General features: G+C 37.2%; 1 protein-coding gene across 2 annotated transcripts in view; it reads right to left on the reverse strand.

The window, feature by feature from the left end:
* The window catches only part of LOC131036540 (single-stranded DNA-binding protein WHY1, chloroplastic), a 91,772-nt gene that overhangs the window by 53,563 nt on the left and 18,595 nt on the right, over nt 1-19,614 (reverse strand). For both annotated transcript variants that reach the window (XM_057968432.2, XM_057968433.2), the window contains exons 2-4: nt 466-554; nt 263-357; nt 10-102 (exon numbers count right to left, since the gene is read on the reverse strand). In XM_057968432.2, coding sequence (XP_057824415.1) covers nt 10-102; nt 263-357; nt 466-554 — 277 coding nt within the window. The remainder of the gene's footprint in view (nt 1-9; nt 103-262; nt 358-465; nt 555-19,614) is intronic.

A 19,614-nucleotide genomic window follows, 5' to 3' on the forward strand; every position in this document is an offset into this window, starting at 1 on the left:
GAATAATACCTGCTTCTTCTTCCAATCATACTTCCGTTCTCCAACAGAATGAGCAAATTGAAGATGAACAGAGCCCACTTTGGAAATTCTAATTGACTCAGGCTATATAGTACATCAAAATCAAAACACAAAGAGCAACTATATTGATCACAAGTTAAAAACTTTAGAGCAAGAAGATGGCTGTTATAAATATTTTCGTGTAAAAAGTTGAAATCTGTATGGAACAAATCACATGATCCTTCTTTGTCAAAGGTATACATACATTCAAGGGACAGAACTCTGGTGCTATTGGCACAATGCAAATTGCACCTCTGCCCTTGTAAATGTGGTAGCTAACAAAAGTGTAGCTACGTTGTCCTGAGAGATGAAATAGTTTTTCCAACTCACATTCATCCACATCATTAAATTTATAGATCAGAAAGAACAAATATAAAAGAAACAACCCTAGAAAAGGGAGACGCTCACCAGAAGTAGAAGTGCTAGGCACCGATGAAATACCATTTGATTTTAAGAAGCTAAATTTAACCAACATTGGCATGTTGATTAACACAACTCTGAAAACACAATGGAAAACATGAATATGAGAGAGAATGATTGAACAAATGTTAAAGTTATGATACATAGAGCAAAAATAATAATTGTCAGAAATATTTCTAATGATAACACATGTAAACTACTAATAATCACATCTGGGCAACAATCTCATAGCCACGGGAAGCTCCAGACTTGCAAATGTAAGTTTACAAGAGATACCAGTATCAGTCTGTTTTACTGACACATATCACAAAATGGACACATTGTGTGGTACAATGATCATTTGTAACCAAATCTTGTTCACTCTAATAAATAAATTAGTCAACACTTTGTCATCTGTAGATGATGGTTTACTAAGATTTCATTTCTTTTCCCTGCACATCAGAGTAATTCAAGCACAAACATTTCGAAGCATCCCATCAGATCAACATACAACGTACAATTGTTGTGCCAATTAAAGATCTGAGGTCTAATACTTTTTTTTTCCAATGTTTTGAATATCCTCTGAGACCCCACTTCAACGAAAGATGAAATCAACAATATGGTATTTTTTATTGTTCTCATTCTTTCTTAAATAAAATGTGTAAATAAGTTCAGACTTTTTTGAAGTATAGTCAACCATTAGAACTCAGTCGTAACAAATTAATAATAGATTTGATTATCATTACGTTGCATATTATATAAGGACCTTTAACCATCCATCACCATCCCTAGCAATATTGTTACCTGTTAATGTTTGTAGCTTCAGTCGAATGATCATTTAGAATACATATAATATATGTTGATTAATAATAATATATTATTATATTATTATTAATCATATAAAATTTAATATTCAATATTAATCTATTATATTATTCTAAATTAATAATTGATTGAAGAAACATTATAATATTGATTAAATTATTATAATTAAAGGAGAGACATGTCCGTTCAAGGACATGCCTCTCCAAAGGAATATATATAGTATAATGTTATTCAATTTGAGACATAGAATTCCAAGAATGCAACTATCAAATTGAATCAGATATATACATTAAAATACATCCAATAAAACCTAGGAAAATCAACATGGTATCAGAGCTCAGGCCTGTGAAGTTTAATTTGGAGGTTGGAGAGGGTTGGAGAATTCAGTTTTTTTTTAGAATTTTCAGTCTGAAATATGCCATTGTACGGCCCTTGGTTGGCCTCAAAATGAGGACTATAATATGTGGATGGAAAGATCTGTGTTTCTAGTTTTCAAATATGTTTATATCATCAAATTTGATTCAGTTTTGTGCAAGATATGACGACTTTGGTGCAGGTCACTTGAAACCCTACCTAGGGTTAGCAGTTTGGGGAAAAATGTCATAACTTTTATTTTAACCGTTGGATCTGCCTATAACTTGGAGGAAATGTTTGTAATTAGATTTTCTAACATCTCACCGAAGAGATTGGATAAATTTGGTAAATTGCAAAAGTTATTAACGACTGTGTGTGGATCATAATGAAAGTGTTGATCAAAATTATGAAAATATTCTACATCATTCAAAGGGAATTATGATGAGAGATGATTCATGCGTGATATTTCTTATATGGCCTCACCTTATGAAAGGAAATGTTTTAAACTTAACATAAGTATTCCATGTTTTTTTAAGGCACATGAATTATTGAGTTTGTAATTTATGCTATTATATTGGCTAGTAAAATCTTGTATGCTTCTATCATTGGTATTTTTGTTCGAGATAATTTAGTTTATGAGCTATTTGTAATCTCTCTCTGACATACCTTCAGGACGAAAGCACAATAAAATTGAATTAAAGGGAGAAATAAATTGATGCTTATAAACGAATTGATGATTGAGACCAGATGCAAAGGGAGTTTGACATTTCAAAAGAGGACAAGAGGTTGATACAAGAACTTGAGCTTCAGAGGGAGCAGATGGTTCAGTCAACTTGTGACAATTTCGATCATAGTGATTGAGAGGGATTTTCACTATTAAAGGTGAAACACTTATGAGGTAAAACTTGATTCAATTGATTATTATACTAATGAAATCATTTAATGCCTTATGGGCCCTGTGTAAATCATAAGGAAGTGACGACTTTCAAATGATTTCCACTTGTATTTTTGAGGTTATTGGAAGGTGACGATCTTACAATAACTTGAGCTTGTGGATAGAATCGCCGACAGAGGCAATCCACATGAGAGCTCGTGGATAGAATCGTCGACTAAGGCAATCCACGTTAGAGCTTGTGGATAGAATCGCCGACTAAGGCAATCCACTTAAGAGCTTGTGGATAGAATCGCTGACTGAGGCAATCCACATGAGAGCTCATGGATAGAATCGCCGACTGAGGCAATCCACGTAAGAGCTTGTTGATAGAATCGTCGACTGAGGCAATCCACGTGAGAGCTCATGGATAGAATCGCCGACTGAGGCAATCCACATAAGAGCTTGTGGATAGAATCGCTGACTGAGGCAATCCATGTGAGAGCTCATGGATAGAATCGCCGACTGAGGCAATCCACGTGAGAGCTCATGGATAGAATTGTCGACTGAGGCAATCCACATAAGACCTTGTGGATAGAATCGCCGACTGAGCCAATCCACGTGAGAGCTCATGGATAGAATCGCTGACTGAGGCAATCCACGTGAGAGCTCATGGATAGAATCACCGACTGAGGCAATCGACACAAGAGTTTGTGAATAGAATCGCCGATGGAGGCAAATTCACACCTTGAGACTATGGTTCCCTGTGATGAGCATCATATGGTTGATGCAAATACTCCCAATATCATGAGATGATATTTTTGAGTTACGGTGAATATCATGTGCCTTGATATTCTTGTTTATACCATACTTCCTGATATCATAGTGAGATAACATTTTCTCTATTCCATAATTAATCTAGACTTAATGCATTTGCATTGATTTTATCTTCCCTAGCTAAGAGGGAGTGTTAATTATGTTTTGTGTAGCTATGGTGAGGGCCATAAGTGTTGACATGAGAGATCACTACACATTCTGTCTGATCATCCTCCCTAGCTAAGAGGGAGTGTTAATGTTTGTAGCTTCAGTCGAATGATCATTTAGAATACATATAATATATGTTGATTAATAATAATATATTATTATGTTATATTATTATATTATTATTAATCATATAAAATTTAATATTCAATATTAATCTATTATATTATTCTAAATTAATAATTGATTGATGAAACATTATAATATTGATTAAATTATTATAATTAAAGGAGTGACATGTCCGTTCAAGGACATGCCTCTCCAAAGGAATATATATAGTATAATGTTATTCAATTTGAGAACACATAGAATTCCAAGAATGCAAGTATCAGATTGAATCAGATATATACATTAAAATACATCCAATAAAACCTGGGAAAATCAACATTACCATGTTCTATTATTTTTATAGCTTCTCTCAAGTGCCTCTTAACATAGTGATCCTTTCTAGCGAACAATATTGGTTCATTAATGTTAAATCATATTTGACTGTGACCAAATGTCCAGCCAAGGCCCAAGAATAACTTTTCACACTATCATGCTTTATGTCATGATAATGTAGTGTGTGTCTCTTGTTTAGATTGATCTATCCATCTCCCCAATGTTTGGTCTTCTTCATGAGCATTATATCATATATACCATGCAACTCTTTTTTAGGTCAAATTTGTCCTTTGCAATGTTCTGCAGAATATTAATACATAGGAAAATGGTTTCTGTATTCCGGATAGAAAAGCCTTTTGTTTCCATTCTTGATCAACAACTTTCTCGTCATCTTTACTTTTATGTTCTACCATTACATTTTCAAACACCTTGTTAATTTGTTTTCGTTTGTACCTCTTCTTTTTTTTAACACCCCATCAAAGTGTTCTTTCTCCACATCAAAGATCCTCAAGGCCCTGGTAAGTAGTGTTCCAAATGCCACCCTTTTCATACAGGTTGATCCATGTGTGTCTTGTTTCTATAAATTTGGTGCAAGAATGTTCCTCTTCTTTTTTGACCTAATAAGACTCCAACATGTAATTCTAAAAGTGGAGCATGTCATGCAAATGGTCGGAGGCAGTGTTTCCACTTATTTTTTTGCTAATAGAGTGTTCCTCTGAGCTTTGGGTACTCATGAACCTGTTAACAGGGATAGGATCAACAACAAAAAATATCCGACCTTGGGGAATGTTGGTAAATGTTGTGGAGCATGAAGCTGAAGTTTCTAACTAACTGAATAAAGATCAAATCCAGAGTTAAGCCAAAGGCAACCTCAAACCACAGGCAGCTGTTTCCAAAGATATAAGCAATTAGACCATCCTAAAACACAAAGATTGAAACCAACGAAATGAAGATTATAGAAAATATAAGAGGGGAATAAGTTCTGTGAAAAAATTTGATTGAGATTAAGGGATGCTACTATATTAGACGAGAATATAGAAATGTAATATAAAAAAATAAAAGTAAAACTTGAAGATCAATTTTAACCAATATATGTTCCACCCTTAATTTTTAATATTCTATTATCTTCTATGTTTTTCTTGTTTAATCATCTATATTGTGAGTGGTGACCCCATTAGTATAAAAGTACAATGGTTATTTACAGCTGTAGAGGCAGCCATGTATGCAAGGGCGGCTTATCAAAGAATTAGTAATCAAATAATTAGGATGTAGATTTGTATCATAAGCATGGAGGATACCAAAGTTGGAAAACTCTGACTCACCACAAACTTGGCAGGCCAAGACATTGGACTCGGACTCGGACTTGGCAAAAACTCGGTAAAGGAATCGGCAAGGACTCGGCAAAAAAAACTGTAGTTTTACAAAAAATAAAAAAAGAAATTAATGCATGAAGAGAACATAAAGAGCCATAATTGAAATATTACACGTCACTCCAAACACTCAATATTTGAAATTTCATCATTCATACTCAGTTTCAAACTTTAAAATGTATAACAGCAGCATAAGTTTATAAATGTTTACAAAATTACATATAATGATATGTCCAAATGTGAAAAGCAACAATGAACAAACTAAAGAGAAGACTACATCTTCTTCTTCCCAGCTCTAGTGAAAACCAAGGGAGAGATAAAACTAGAGGGTCTAGTTCTAGGAGTCTGATGTGGCTTCTCCAGGTCGCCAAAATTAGGTAGAGGGTAGCACCACTTGCTGGGTCTGAAGGTGAGAGACAGAGGCATAGAGAGATAGGTGTAGATCTTGGGGGAGAGGGGAGAGGGTGAGATGGAGAGTGGTAGAGAGAGAGGATAGAGGAAGAGTGATAGGGAGATAGATAGGTCTGAAATTCGGGGCAGATAAAGTGAGTGAGATAGAGAGAGCGAGAGAATGCTAAGAGGAGCCTACTGATTACTGAAATTTGACGAAGTTCGAAAATTTAAAAGATCTTCTAAACCCTAGAATTTGCATTATAACTCCTAGAGATTTGAAACCTCTCTCAAACATCTTGCCAATATATACATGAAATATAACTTAAATTATAAGATTCTTAAATGTTATATTTCATGTATATATTCTAATGAAGAGAATGAGATTGACTTGAAAAAAAAAATTATATAATTTTGACATGTTCTTATCTTTTGTTGGGTGTGTTTTTGTGCGTCGCAAGTCTTTAAGTTGGACTCGCGGGTCCCGACTTAGGACTCACGTGAGTCCTTGGCGCAGACTCGCAAGTCTTATGCAAGGACTCGTCTAGACTCGGCTCGCAAGTCCTTGGCAAGTTGACTTGGCCTACCAAATAGACTTGCGAGTCTTGGCAAGTCCATGGCGAATCCCACGAGTCTTCCCACTATGGAGGATATAAATAACATTTTATTTATCTTAAAATAATGGAATTTTACTTATTTAAATGTATAAATATTATCTATCTTAAAATAATGTTTGGGATTAAATTAGCATCTCACATGTTTCTATTGTGAATGCTACAAGCATACCTATTTTTAGAAAAAACCTAGATTAAAGACACTAAGTGATGTTATCTAAGCGTTTTTCCCACTTAAGTCACAAATCCAACAATAAATAGACATCTTGGAAATGACATCTCTCAACGTCTTTTACATACTTTTTCAAAAAAAACACTAATTATGTAGTTTTGAATTGCTTTGTTTATGAGTTATTAGTCTTATTAAAAAAAGATAAAATAAATGTTTGAATAATTTGGTAGGGCATATAAATTTGATAAAGATGATCAATGTTTGGAAAGAAAAGACCAATCCAAAATGTTATTTTGAACCGTCAGCCAAAATTAGTTGGATTCTGAATTTTTTTATAATTCCAACACACTTGTCTTAGAATGTAATGCCTCACTCTATATTTTATCACTGACGAACAGACTGAAGGTGTATGATTTTATTATTTGTCTAAATTCTGTCATATTAAAAACACAAACATCACTTATTTCAGTAAGTGAGATTGAAACAAATATTCTGGCTTTCAATCGATTGAACATCTCTTCTCCACAAGCAAATCATCAATCTTTTTCTATTACAAAATGACTTGAACAATCAATATCTCTTAATTAGTATGTCTATATGGGAGTGGGGAGGCATTGTGCAAGAAGAGCAAACCATATTGAAACATTATTTTAGGGGTCGATTTCATTTAGTAGCGCAGTCTTCATCTATTGCATTCTATATCTGTTAGGGTTAAAAGAAAACCCATTACATTTCTTTAAAAAATTGGCATTGTTCAATGTCATGTCCCCGCCTTAAAAGAAGAATCGATACTCAGAAAATCGTCTTATTATAAGACCTCACGATTTTCTGTAGGAGCTAATGTTTTAGGCATTAGACGTCTTCATGAAGCTTCAATGGGAAAGAAGGCATCACTGCTACCAGGTATTAAGGATCGGTAAATATGGGGTGATAAGAGATCTGTACATTGCTAGATGGTCAACTAATGAATAACAGCAACATCGATTTCCATTGGTTTGCTAATCAAATATTAATCCCCATAGCACCTTAATCGATGGATAGACTAACCAATATTATACAGCAAATAAGTTGCTAATGGGCAGCAAACATATTAATCTTAAAGAAGCACGATGCTAATGGAGCGATTATGTACTAACCATGCTGGTTATAATGTAAAGAGGCATGATTAAAGATGATAAGGGCAGCGATTAGGAAGAGACAAGGTTTTCCACCATATATAAAGACCATCCAATTCATTTGGATAGGCATCGATTAAGTATGTATCTGCTTTTTTCATCCAGTTCGATTTTTCTCTTCAAGAGCAGTTTCTCATTAAGGCACCCCACCAGTTGCATAAGGGGCAAAGGAGTATATCAGGGAAGGCACCAAGACATTGCATACATCAATCAATATATCTGGAACAACAGTCTTATTCTGTGCAAGTAAAACTCTTCACATCAGGAGCAGCAACTTCAGATTTGCATACGTTATTGTTTACATCAGACCTGGTAGCAAGGATCATTGCAGAAACCAATTGACATCTCAGGCAGAGCATTGGCATCTAGTTGCAAATTGGAATATCAAAGTGACATCGATCACATAATCAGATCGGAAACAACAGTGTACTAAAACTGCAACCTTCATCGATGCTGGTGAGAGGGAAGTTTTTTGACCTATCACTCACTTAGTATAAACATCATTTCATCTATTAGAAAGAGAAGGTGTGATTGATAAGTATCATTATTTGCATATTTATCTTTATACTATTAACGGTATCAATTCATAATAAAAGTCAGACATTGTGATCTATAAAAAGGTGAGTTATTGTCCCAAAATTACTAAGTATTATAGAAGGGACATCACATTCAAACTGAAGAGCACACGACTATACTAAGAAGGGGGGAGGGGTGAATCGGTATAATACGATCTTTTAGTTTTTCAAACTTAATACCATACAACATGGAACGGCTTAAATCACACAAACTAAGCTTACACTTCTAGGCTTAAAAGTGTTTAACACTCAGAGCGTTGATGTTTGTAGCTAGGTCGGATTCCTTCTAAGGTCGACCTAGCGAATAAATGCCTAATTGGCCTATCGGCCTTAGTCATTTAAATGAGCAAAGATTAAATATAAAATACAAAGTTTATAAGGGCCGACTCATTAAGTCTGCCACCCTATGAAAAGTCACATTGCTTTGAGGGCCGACCCTTTGTGAAAGGGTGCCTCTCCCTCATATATATATGAAGTGCAATTTCATTCTTTGTATCATGATCAATCAGCGAATTCATACATACAGCAAGTGAATCATAACATACTTCAGCAAGAGCAAATTCATTCCTTGGCATAGTGAATTCATTTCTTGGAGGAGCGAATGCATTACTTGGCAGATCGTATACATTCTTTGGCTGACCGAAAACATTCTTCCATAGGTCAATTTCATCCTCAGCAGATCGGTTCAATTTATCAACAGATTATACCTCATGTGCGAATCAGATTGAAGAGTCTTATAGCATTCCTTGACAGGCTGGATGCCCTAGTGCAGTGTGGACTGCATGTACAGCTGTGTATGGTAAATTGATCTGATCATATAGCTTGAAGGAGTGAAACGATCTTGTAAAGACATATCTGTATTTGATAAATATAATAAGAAACATTTTGTTGCTGGGTTTTTCACCTTCAAGGTGAAGGTTTTCCCAGGGTACCTTGCTGTGTTTCTTGTTCATTGTGTTGCATTTACTGTTTCCTGTTACTCTGATCATAAAATCAACATGATATAAGAGCAGCTCAGTCTTAGGGATCTTTCTGGTGCTGAGCGGTTCCTATGTTCTGGGGCAGTTTGCTAAAACAACAGGAAGGCATGGATACAAGTCGATATGCTATTGAAGGGCTGATTATAGTATGAATTTTGCAGAGATGACAAACTATGTGATGTCGATCTTGACTGTCAAATTGCCAGTGCCGAACCTGTGAGGTTATTGCCAATTGCAAGACATCTGATATGGATAATCGGATCGCAGTGAGAAATAAACATATTGTCGCTATCTGATGTAATGATGTCGTTGATGGTTATATGACTCCGATCAACCTTGCTAAAGGATGAATTTGTTGTACAATCCCTGATTGGTGAATGAGGATATCAAATTAGCAATGCCGAATGTCAATCCCAGAGTGCAACAGAGTGTTGTCGGAGATGTATGATATTGTCTCTGAATGTCGATATGATGGCTCTGTGAATTCATGGAGCCTTCTCTCTTTTGCCGCATTGTGAATATTTACTAAGACCGCTGGGATTATTAACAAGACACCACAACTCCTAACATCACTGCAAATACTTGAGACTGATTCCTCGAGTTTAGAGATTTGATCTGATCGAGGCTCGAAGTCATCCGATGATGGAACTGTAACGGTGACTCTTATTCCAGCAGATTCCAAATCTATGGATCTGTGGTTCTTATTTGGCGCATATTTGGCCGCGTCGGGCTCCGTGCTGACTAATTGTTCTCTCCAAAATTAACAACACAGGATGTGATGGCACTTAGGAGCAAAGTGTGGATTACTAAACATGTGTACCTGTTGACTGCACCTTTCATCATTGCTCCTGCGTGGAGTCTATACAGAGTTTGGGCATATGAAATCTGAAAATTTTATTTACAACCTATCCAATATATTAGTTTAACAAATTGTGGCACTAATATTTCATGTGGTGTGACCAAGCGTAGCCTCTTGGGCGAGTGTGATGCAAAGCATCATTAACCTCTTCGATTTCACTTTGATCCTACTATATCAAATCTCAGGTGCTTAATGACACAGTGACATCGTGAGTTTTTGGGTGATCTGTGCAAGCTTGATGTAGCAGTATCAAAGAGCAAACAGATTGCTAAGTTATGTGGGTTGTGGAGAATGTGAACGCATCATTGCATCTATAGAGTCAATTCAATTGTTGAATTGATCTCCCTGCAAGACATAAGAGACAACAACAATTAGGACGCCATATTGAAGTCTGGAAATTGACAAGTATGCTGCAAAGGAGGATGGCCGACTTATGGGTCGATCTGTGCAGATTGTGATTGCCAATCTTTAACTCTCAACCAAAGTAATGTTGATCAGCACCCACGGTTCTTTTGTTGTGGATCTGCTTCAGATTGGTGAATTTTGTTGCTGTTGTGCTGAGCAATGACTGTGCTTGGGTGAACCGAAGGATGTTTGATCTCTGTGGTCAAGACAACGGTTGGAAGATGCCCGGCTCAGCAGAAGGCGTTGCAGATCTGGCCTATGTTCAATGCTAAGCGATGTCGAAAGTTTCCTTGGAAGTCTGCGATTCCAATGCTTGATGTCGGTGATTGAGATTGGCAACGCAGCTCAATATCTATGTCGCGTTTGAATGCACTAAGAGGAGAGCGAGTTGTTGAATGTGTTGGCCCGCTGCTCATTGTGTAATGTCTCTGCGCTTTGTTTAGGGAGCCCGGCTCGGCTCAGAGGTCTGCTGGGCTGGGCGATTCGAGCAGGTTGGAGAGAGATCGATGTTGGTGCTCGGCTGCACTGTCTTGAACGATGTTTTGTCGATGCAAGCCCGAGTGCAATATCAACTCGGCAAATGTCCCAGATCGAAGTTGAGCAACGATGCAGCTCAGTTGCGTTGCAAATCTGTTGTGCCAAGCAATGTCTGTCGTGCCGTACCAAGCGATGTTTGCTCAGGCAAGCTTGTGTCGCAGGTGCCAATGCGGTGTGTGTTTCCCGATTTCTGGTCAGCAATGTGGGTCGTGCTTGGAAGTCAGGCGACTTGAATCAATGCTCGTGTTTTGCAATGTCGCAGGCAGGGACTTGTTCGATGTCCAATTGCATGTACACTGATTTCAATGTCTGCAACCCGATTGAAATGTCTAGTGTAGCCATGCCTGGGGATAAATTCACAGTTTATTACATTCAATCATGTTACCATGGAATCAGACAAGTACATTTGTGCACGGGAAATTGCTCCTGCGAACAATGTTGTGATCATTGAACAAATAATCATGTGCCTGTGATGAGAAGACCTATTACAGCAGATTCAGCTCTAATGCATCCTACAGTAGAATTGCTCGTCCAAAACTAAAAAATTGTTGCAGACGGAATCGAGAGAGGACACTCAGTTCTGGACACAATATGGAACTTGATGGACTAGACCTCAGTCCAGTACTTTGACTAAGAATCTGCAGGATGAATCAAATAAAGTGATCTGGAATAAAGGAAAGTCCTAAACTCTCAGCAGCAGCAGCGAAGCAGGTGATTCACCCGTCATTCAAGACAATTCAGACCTGATTGCATTCTTGGAGCAAGATGTCTTCCATAATTGAAACAATGTGAGAAGGGTATGCTTTCGTGTCAGAGGGAGCAGCTAGAGGATCTGCTTCAGTTGTCTTTCGAGCATCTTGGTTATATTGGTTCAGAGGGAGTGGACCATGTCGAGATGATTTCTCTAGTGATCAGGTATACTTACATTTGGATAATTACTTCTCCAGTTCTGTCATGAGATGGAAGTTGCATCAGTGATGATTGATTTCCTCTTTAAAAAATTGTAGCAGTCAGAGGACTATGATTCATGGGATGCGTCCCATGTATATAGGCTGGAAGGCCTTTATACTGACACCTAGATAGTGATATTCATGTATAGATGGATACTTGGTGAACTTGGGATTCACCAAGAGTGGTGCAAACTCCAACCTTGTATTTCATGATAGGTCAAAGCATGTGGATATCAAATATAACGAAATTAGAGATATGGTGCAAAGGAATGCTATTCAGATAACGTACATTAGCACTGATGATCAGACAGCCAATATTCTCACCAAACCTCTTGCCAGAGTGAAGTTTGTGCATTTTTGAGACAAGCTTGGAAGTTGTGGAGAATGAAGCCCTGGCTGAGAGGGAGCCTCAGCATCAATGATTTCATGAGATGTACTTAATGCATTCTTCTATGTGAGAGAAGTTTGAGGTGCAATCCCTTGTTAATGCATTCTTCTCTATGAGAAGTTTGAGGTGCAAGCCCTTGTTAATGCATTCTTCTCTGTGAGAGAAGTTTGAGGTACAAGCCCTTGTTAATGCATTCTTCTCTGTAAGAGAAGTTTGAGGTGCAACCCCTTGGTAGTGCATTCTTCTTTGCGAGAGAAGTTTGAGGTGAAAGCCCTTGTTCCACGCTCTGGGAGTAGTCATGGTGGATGTCACGTGAGAAACTCCATGACTTAGCACTTGTGTTTATTCACCCTCTGGGAGTAGCCATGGTGAACGTCATGATGAGATGACGACATCATGTTGAGTGATTCCGCGATGGGAACTTGTGTTCATTTGCTTTTCATTCATGGGAGTAGCCATGATGGACCCCCCCTCTGGGAGTAGCCATGGTGGTAATGTTCATTTGCATTTCCATGGGAGTAGCAATAATGGACCCACCCTCTGAGAGTAGTCATGGTGGACGTCTCGATGTGACTCAAATATCGAGAAGGACTCCTCCCTAGCTAAGAGGGAGTGTTGATGTTTGTAGCTAGGTCAGATTCCTTCTAAGGTCGACCTAGCGAATAAATGCCTAATTGGCCTATCGGCTTTAGTCATTTAAATGAGCAAAGATTAAATATAAAATACAAAGTTTATAAGGGCCGACTCATTAAGTCCGCCATCCTATGAAAAGTCACATTACTTTGAGGGCAAACCCGTTGTGAAAGGGTGCCTCTCCCTCATATATATATGAAGTGCAATTTCATTTTTTGTATCATGATCAATCAGCAAATTCATACATACAGCAAGTAAGTGAATCATAACAAACTTCAGCAAGAGCGAATTCATTCCTTGGCATAGCGAATTCATTCCTTGGCATAGCGAATTCATTACTTGGCAGATCATATACATTCTTTGGCTAACCGAAAACATTCTTCCATAGGTTGATTTCATCCTCAGCAGATCGGACAAATTTATCAGCAGATTATACCTCAGGTGTGAATCAGATTGAAAAGTCTTCTATCATTCCTTGACAGGTTGGATGCCCTAGTGCAGTGTGGACTGCATGTACAGCTGTGTATGGTGAATTGATCTGATCATATAGCTTCAATGAGTGAAGCGATCTTGTAAAGACATATCTGTATTTGATAAATATAATAAGAATATTAACTGGTATGCAATAGGGTCATCAAAGGAGAAAGATGAGCATTCAATAAAAGCCAAGAATTATAGTCTCGTCATTATCAAATTAAGATTGCAGTCTACATACTGATCAGAGTGTTTTGGGTCCACATCAAGAGTTAAGCAGGCGATCGTGCATTCCTAGACATAACGATCCTCATCAAATTGTAATTCTAGGGTAAACTAGGTAAAATCCCAATTGGGGACATTACAGCTTATGGGATCTAGATGTCCAAGAGGTGGCAGGCAACATAGATGGGAATAGAATTTGAATGCTCTTCACCAGCAACTTGGAGACTGGTGTTTCCTAAATAAGGACAAGGAAGATGAATGGCTCTGAAAGTTTCTCCCATCTGGAAAGTTCTCTGTCAAATCAGCTTACTCTTCACTTGATTGTGAGCTTCAAGATTCCGTTGTTTAAGATCAAGTTTATCCCTAAACTCAATCCTAAAATCAATTGTTTTTGGTGGATTGGTGCTCATAACAATATTCTTATCATTGACAATCTTAATAAAAGAGAATTTTTATTTGTTAATTGATGTACTCTTTGTTATGATGATTCTGAAAGCATAGAGCATTTACTATTGCATTTCTCCTATGCCTGGGAAGTGTGTTTTGTTGTGTTGTCTTCCGTTGCTGTGTGTTGGATATTTCCTAGTAGCTTGAGAAAGTTCATGGAAATGTGAGGATATTGCCCTTTTCTCATCCTATATTAAGGATCTCTGAAGACAGATTCCCCCATTTGTCTCTTAAGGGCTGTGTAAGGAAAGAAACAACCACAACTTCAAAAATCAATCTAGAAATGCTAAGGAACTCTTCCTGTCAATCAAACAGAAAATCCAAGAAAATATAAATGGTGCTTCCTATGGGTACTCTAAAAGGATGTTGAGCTATAAAGATCTTAGGATCAAACAGCAATGGGGTATTATTTGTGACCTGTCAAAAATCAATTGGTCAAACATCCTAAAAAAGAAAGTTAAGCAGATGGCTTCCCTCTGAAGACAGTTGGGTCAAATGTACTTTTGATGGTTGCTTTGAGGTGAATCTTGGTGTCTCTTGAGCAGGTGGAGTTATAAGGGACAGTAAAGGGAGATTACTTGAAAGTTATGGTCATAACTTGGGCATAGGTTCAAAGAATAGAGCTGAAGTGATTGTTGGTTTGTGGGGATTAAAGAGATTAAAAGCTTTGAATATGCAGAAGATTATCCTGGAAGGTGACTCAAAATTTATTATTTCAATTTTAAAAGGCGAAGTTGAATCCTCATGGGAAGAATGTAAGATTTTATTGAGTTTCCTTCAATCCAAAGTCTTACATGTTTTTAGAGAATGTAACAGCGTGGCGGATGTGATGTCTAATTGTGCTTTAAACTATAATGAATTACTTGAATTTTTTTCAATGTCCTAAAGATTTGAAGGAGATTCTTGCCAACAAGATATTGCAAGATTGCAATATAATAATGTCATCCTATTAATCTCATGAAGTGGATCAAGAAATATAATTATTACTTTTTTTAATCCATGAGATTAGTGTATCTTATGGATGTCATATCAACACGAATGATATTAAGAATCATTGGATTGTTAAATATCCTTTTATCTTTGGGATTGGAAACTTATTTTTTAATTCTGTTGAAAGGTGGTGTAATAATGATTTAAATTGGAAAGGCAAAAATTGTAAAGTTGTGCAATTCATCAAATGGGAAGTGTGTGTGAGCTAGCTGCTAAGTACCATATTAATCATTCCTCAAAATGCAAATGGTAAAAGTAAAAGTTGCTTTCATATTACGGCTAGCTTCATTTTTGGTTGCCTAATATTTCACAGAAAGCTCTGGAATAGGTCTCTTGAGGTTAGAATTGAGGCTATCAACATGGACAGAGCTATGAAGAGGTCGGAACCTAGTGACCCCAGGACTCTACAGCAAAACGAAGATTTTTGGAACCTTTTCAAGGAGGCGGACCTAGTTCCCTTCTTTGAGGCTATGCAAGGTTATAACTGCAATCTCTCATCCAAATTCTGCAACTCTTGATCGAATGGTGAAATTTCTAGAGGCAGTGTCAATTTCAAAGTGACCCCTTAGTTAATTGTTGAAACAACTGCCTAGAAGCTTGAAGGGTTACGGGTGGTGAATAAAAGTTAAGGAGATTACAAAACTTTTATCAACAAATTCTTTGAAGAAGGGGAAAAGTCGAAGAGACAACAAAACAGCTATGAAAGGTCAAATCTCCCTCCTCCCTATGCTCTGGTTAGTTTTCATGTAATGCGTTATTTTACCCTAGAAAGAAGGTATACCACAGTTCATGGGCATCACTTCCCCATTCTGAACCACATTAGGCATAATGAGTTTATCAATATTCCTTTCTTCCTATTCTCCTTGTTGTGTCATAACATTAATAATGGGGTGTCCCCCCTTTCTAAGCTTGCTAAGAGTCCACATGGTAGCTGCTTGTTGTTTATTAACCCTAGCAAGCCTTGCAACTCAGTCAAAAGTAAATTGCTTGAGAATACTCCCCATGCCCCAGAAAAACCCTCTGCTTCTGGGAAGAAAAAAGGCAATCTAGGCAAAACCCATGTTCTCAATGAGGATGTTGAACTACCCAAACTCACTCTGAAGAAGCGTAAATTTTTAGCTGCAAAAATAGGTAATCCTAAGGCTAGGAAGTTGAACCTTAAATCCCCTAAACCCAAAAGCCAAGTTATTGATGTGGATGAACAAGAGCAAGAAATTTATGAGGACGAATACAACTTACAAGGATACACTAAGAAAGACACTAGTTTGGGTGAAAAGAGGTCACCTAGACTTCGGAAAAAAGATAAAGAAAAGAAGCAAGTTAAACCTGAAAAAAATGTTGATCCCCCAGCTGAGGAGGAATACTTTTCGGAGGAAGAGACGAATTTTGAAGACTTAGATTACAATGGCATTAGTGAGCACGAAGCTAAGTCTGAGGATGAGGGGGGAGAAAATGTTATTGTTTAACCTAATGTAGATGAGGAAGTGCAGCCTAAGCAAGATATTGGTGTTTTTGAAGGGAAAGGGGAAGACATTGTGAAAGAGAAAATGCAGATGACTGTTGTGTAAGGAATCAAGAGTGGGGACTTGCTTAGTAACCTCAAAGTGCAAGTGGCTAACATGCAGGTACAACTTAAAGCTATTGAGGAGAATGCTGAGGACCTCAAAATGTCAAAAATTCAAATGGAAAAATCTTTTAAATTTTCTAACCGTAAATTTTTGTGGCATCATGAGAAATTATGTCATGGGTATGGTCTCAAGTCAACCCAAACTAAAGAATGTTGGGAACCGAAAGGAGACGAAGGAAGACAGCCATGCTTCAACTCAAGAAAATTGGAAAAACAATCCACAGAATCTGGCAAAGGATTGGGGAGCGTCTCTAATCCCAAAGACAAGACTTAATGATGTTGTTTCTCTTCACAAGTGAATGGAGGCCTGTTGGCCTATCTGTTACTAGTAGTTTACTTGTTTATAGTTGGATAGGCTTATCAAGACTTATGGTTTTAGTTTTAAGACTTATTGGCCTGAAATATCCCCCTAGGATATTTGTTCTAGATTTTTACCAAATGATCCACAGAAAATTTAAACAACAATTTGCATGCAATTGTTTTCAATACACCATCAAATTAAACTGAAATTCATTAATTTTCAGACTAAAATAATAGTTTTGAAATTAGAAATCAACATTTGCATTAAAATCCTCAATAGAACATCAACAGACATTACCAATCCCAGCCACAGAATATACAGTCGGATTGGACAACCAACAAACTGCATTTGAAGCACATGTGAGTCACTTGCGTGATAACTCCAACTGACAATGGGTTTTCGTCCACTGCCTCCAAGCTCGAGGGTTTGCGCCCTCAAACCTGCTAGAAACTAGAGCTTCCTAGAAATTCTCCAAGAGAATCAATCTCCAAACATAAAACCAAGCATTCCCTAAATGAGCCTCTCAATGTTCTTTTAAAGCACAACCATGTGACTCTTCAATTTCCCCTTCCTGTCTCTTGGTATTCCCCTTTAATAGTAAAGTGACTTTATTTTATAATTTGATGTTGACATTAAAGCCACTTTAATGAGCTTTAATAAATAATTAATTTAAGTTGTCTTTAAGGTTGTATGATTTGACAACTTAAACTTAATTATTTAAATGGATTTCCTAATGTCCCAAAAAGGGGACATTACAGTCCTCCCTCCTTAAAGATTGCTTATCCTCAAGCAATCATGGATCTGCATACCAGTACCTGGATCCCAAACCATCCTCAAGAACACTGTTCTACAAATCCGTTGCGCCACGCTAACTAAAACATCTGCAAACCCACGGTGTAGCAACATATCATGGTCCACAAGAGCCAATGTACCAAACATATCACTACTTGGATCCTATTGGTGTACGTTTTATCATCTACCAAACATTAGAATAAGATACCCAAAGGTATTCTATCCTCTCCTGAAAAATCATTGCTGATTACAAGGTCTATATGTACGAACAAACGACTTTAGTGGGATAGCTACTTGGGAGTGTATGCTGAAAATCTCAAGGGGGACTTACGTTTACGAATGTCTTTCAAGCTACTGGATTTAGATGGATTTACCAATTTTAGGCTCTCTTTTTTTTTTTTTGATTTTCTGGGATTTAGACTTTCAAAAGGGAAAAAGGGGATAGGGTTTAAGAAAGTTGATCTAAACCTACGAATTCTGGAGACGATATTAACAAGGTGTTCTCGAGAAACCGCACTTTGCTTCACCACACCAAGGACAACTACACAAAGCAGGTGCAATCTTCAATGGGTTGTGCTTATGATCGAAGTTTTGGCATACACAGGGGATAGGCTCAGACTAACTTTGCACAGTGAAATGGAAATCATCTATTCACCAAAAGTATGAGCAAAGATACACCGTTAATTAATACTTATCAAATCCTTCATTCAATTCTAACAACTTTGAAAGCAAATCTAAATTAACTTCTAATTAATGTGTTGAGGAAATCGAAACCATGCTAATCACTCAAATAACAGAGATTACAAAGCCTTAAGAGAAAGCGCACATGCAATGTATTATTTGAAAAATGACCTTCACGCACCAATATATCAAAAACCTCAAACTCTCCTAATGAGAGGAGGTAGCCTTACATGGTTTTCAGAAAATAATGAACGGCGGAGATCAAATAGTGATCAAGGGCCCAGATTGAAAGTTACAAACCTAATTAGGGTTTCTCAAAACTCTATCAGTTAGAATGAACAAGAAGAAGACAAGTGGCGTAGCTTCTATTATTACTAAGGTGAGTGTCCAGTTTCCCCTTTTGCAGATTCAATGTATCTGGACACAATAAGTCGCACTTCCTCTATGGTCACACTTGGCAAATTGTTGATTTGGAAATCAACCATATCCACGTCATCAATACAGGTGGCGAAAGTATCTTCACAAACGAGTGCTTGTGTCAGGAAATCTTCGTCTATGCGCATGAAGCTCGAGACTCTAGAGAGATTTTCCTTGAGAACTGGTCCTGTAACTTTGAAAAAGTTTCCTTGAACTTTGTCCCTCAAATTCTCTGCACGCAGATGCTTCTCTCGCACCTCATCCTATTGCAATATCTTAGCTGCCACAAGGAAAACCTTGTCTTGAATATCTCTAACGGTTTTTTCAATTTCTACACACTTAGCCTCAGATTTTCTCAGAGATTCAGCCCTTGTAACCAAGGCAAAGTACCAAGTGCTGAAATCATACAGGTCACCAAGCTGGATGACTTTTCTGTTTACAAGATCCTGCCAAGAAAGTCCTCTGATTACCTTTAGATATGGAATAATCCTCTTCTGAATATCCTCCATATCTTCCCAAGTTTCAGCTATGTCTCAATTCCATTTCAAGTTATCCTCTTCTGAATACATAGCTGAAACATTATTTAATTCATTTATTTATGTATGTATATATATACTCGAATCACAATAAGGAATAGTATAAGGGTTATAAATATGGATACTGATATAATAATAGATATTAATA

This window comes from Cryptomeria japonica, chromosome 5 (genome assembly GCF_030272615.1).
Source record: "Cryptomeria japonica chromosome 5, Sugi_1.0, whole genome shotgun sequence".
NCBI classification, from domain to species: Eukaryota; Viridiplantae; Streptophyta; class Pinopsida; order Cupressales; family Cupressaceae; genus Cryptomeria; species Cryptomeria japonica.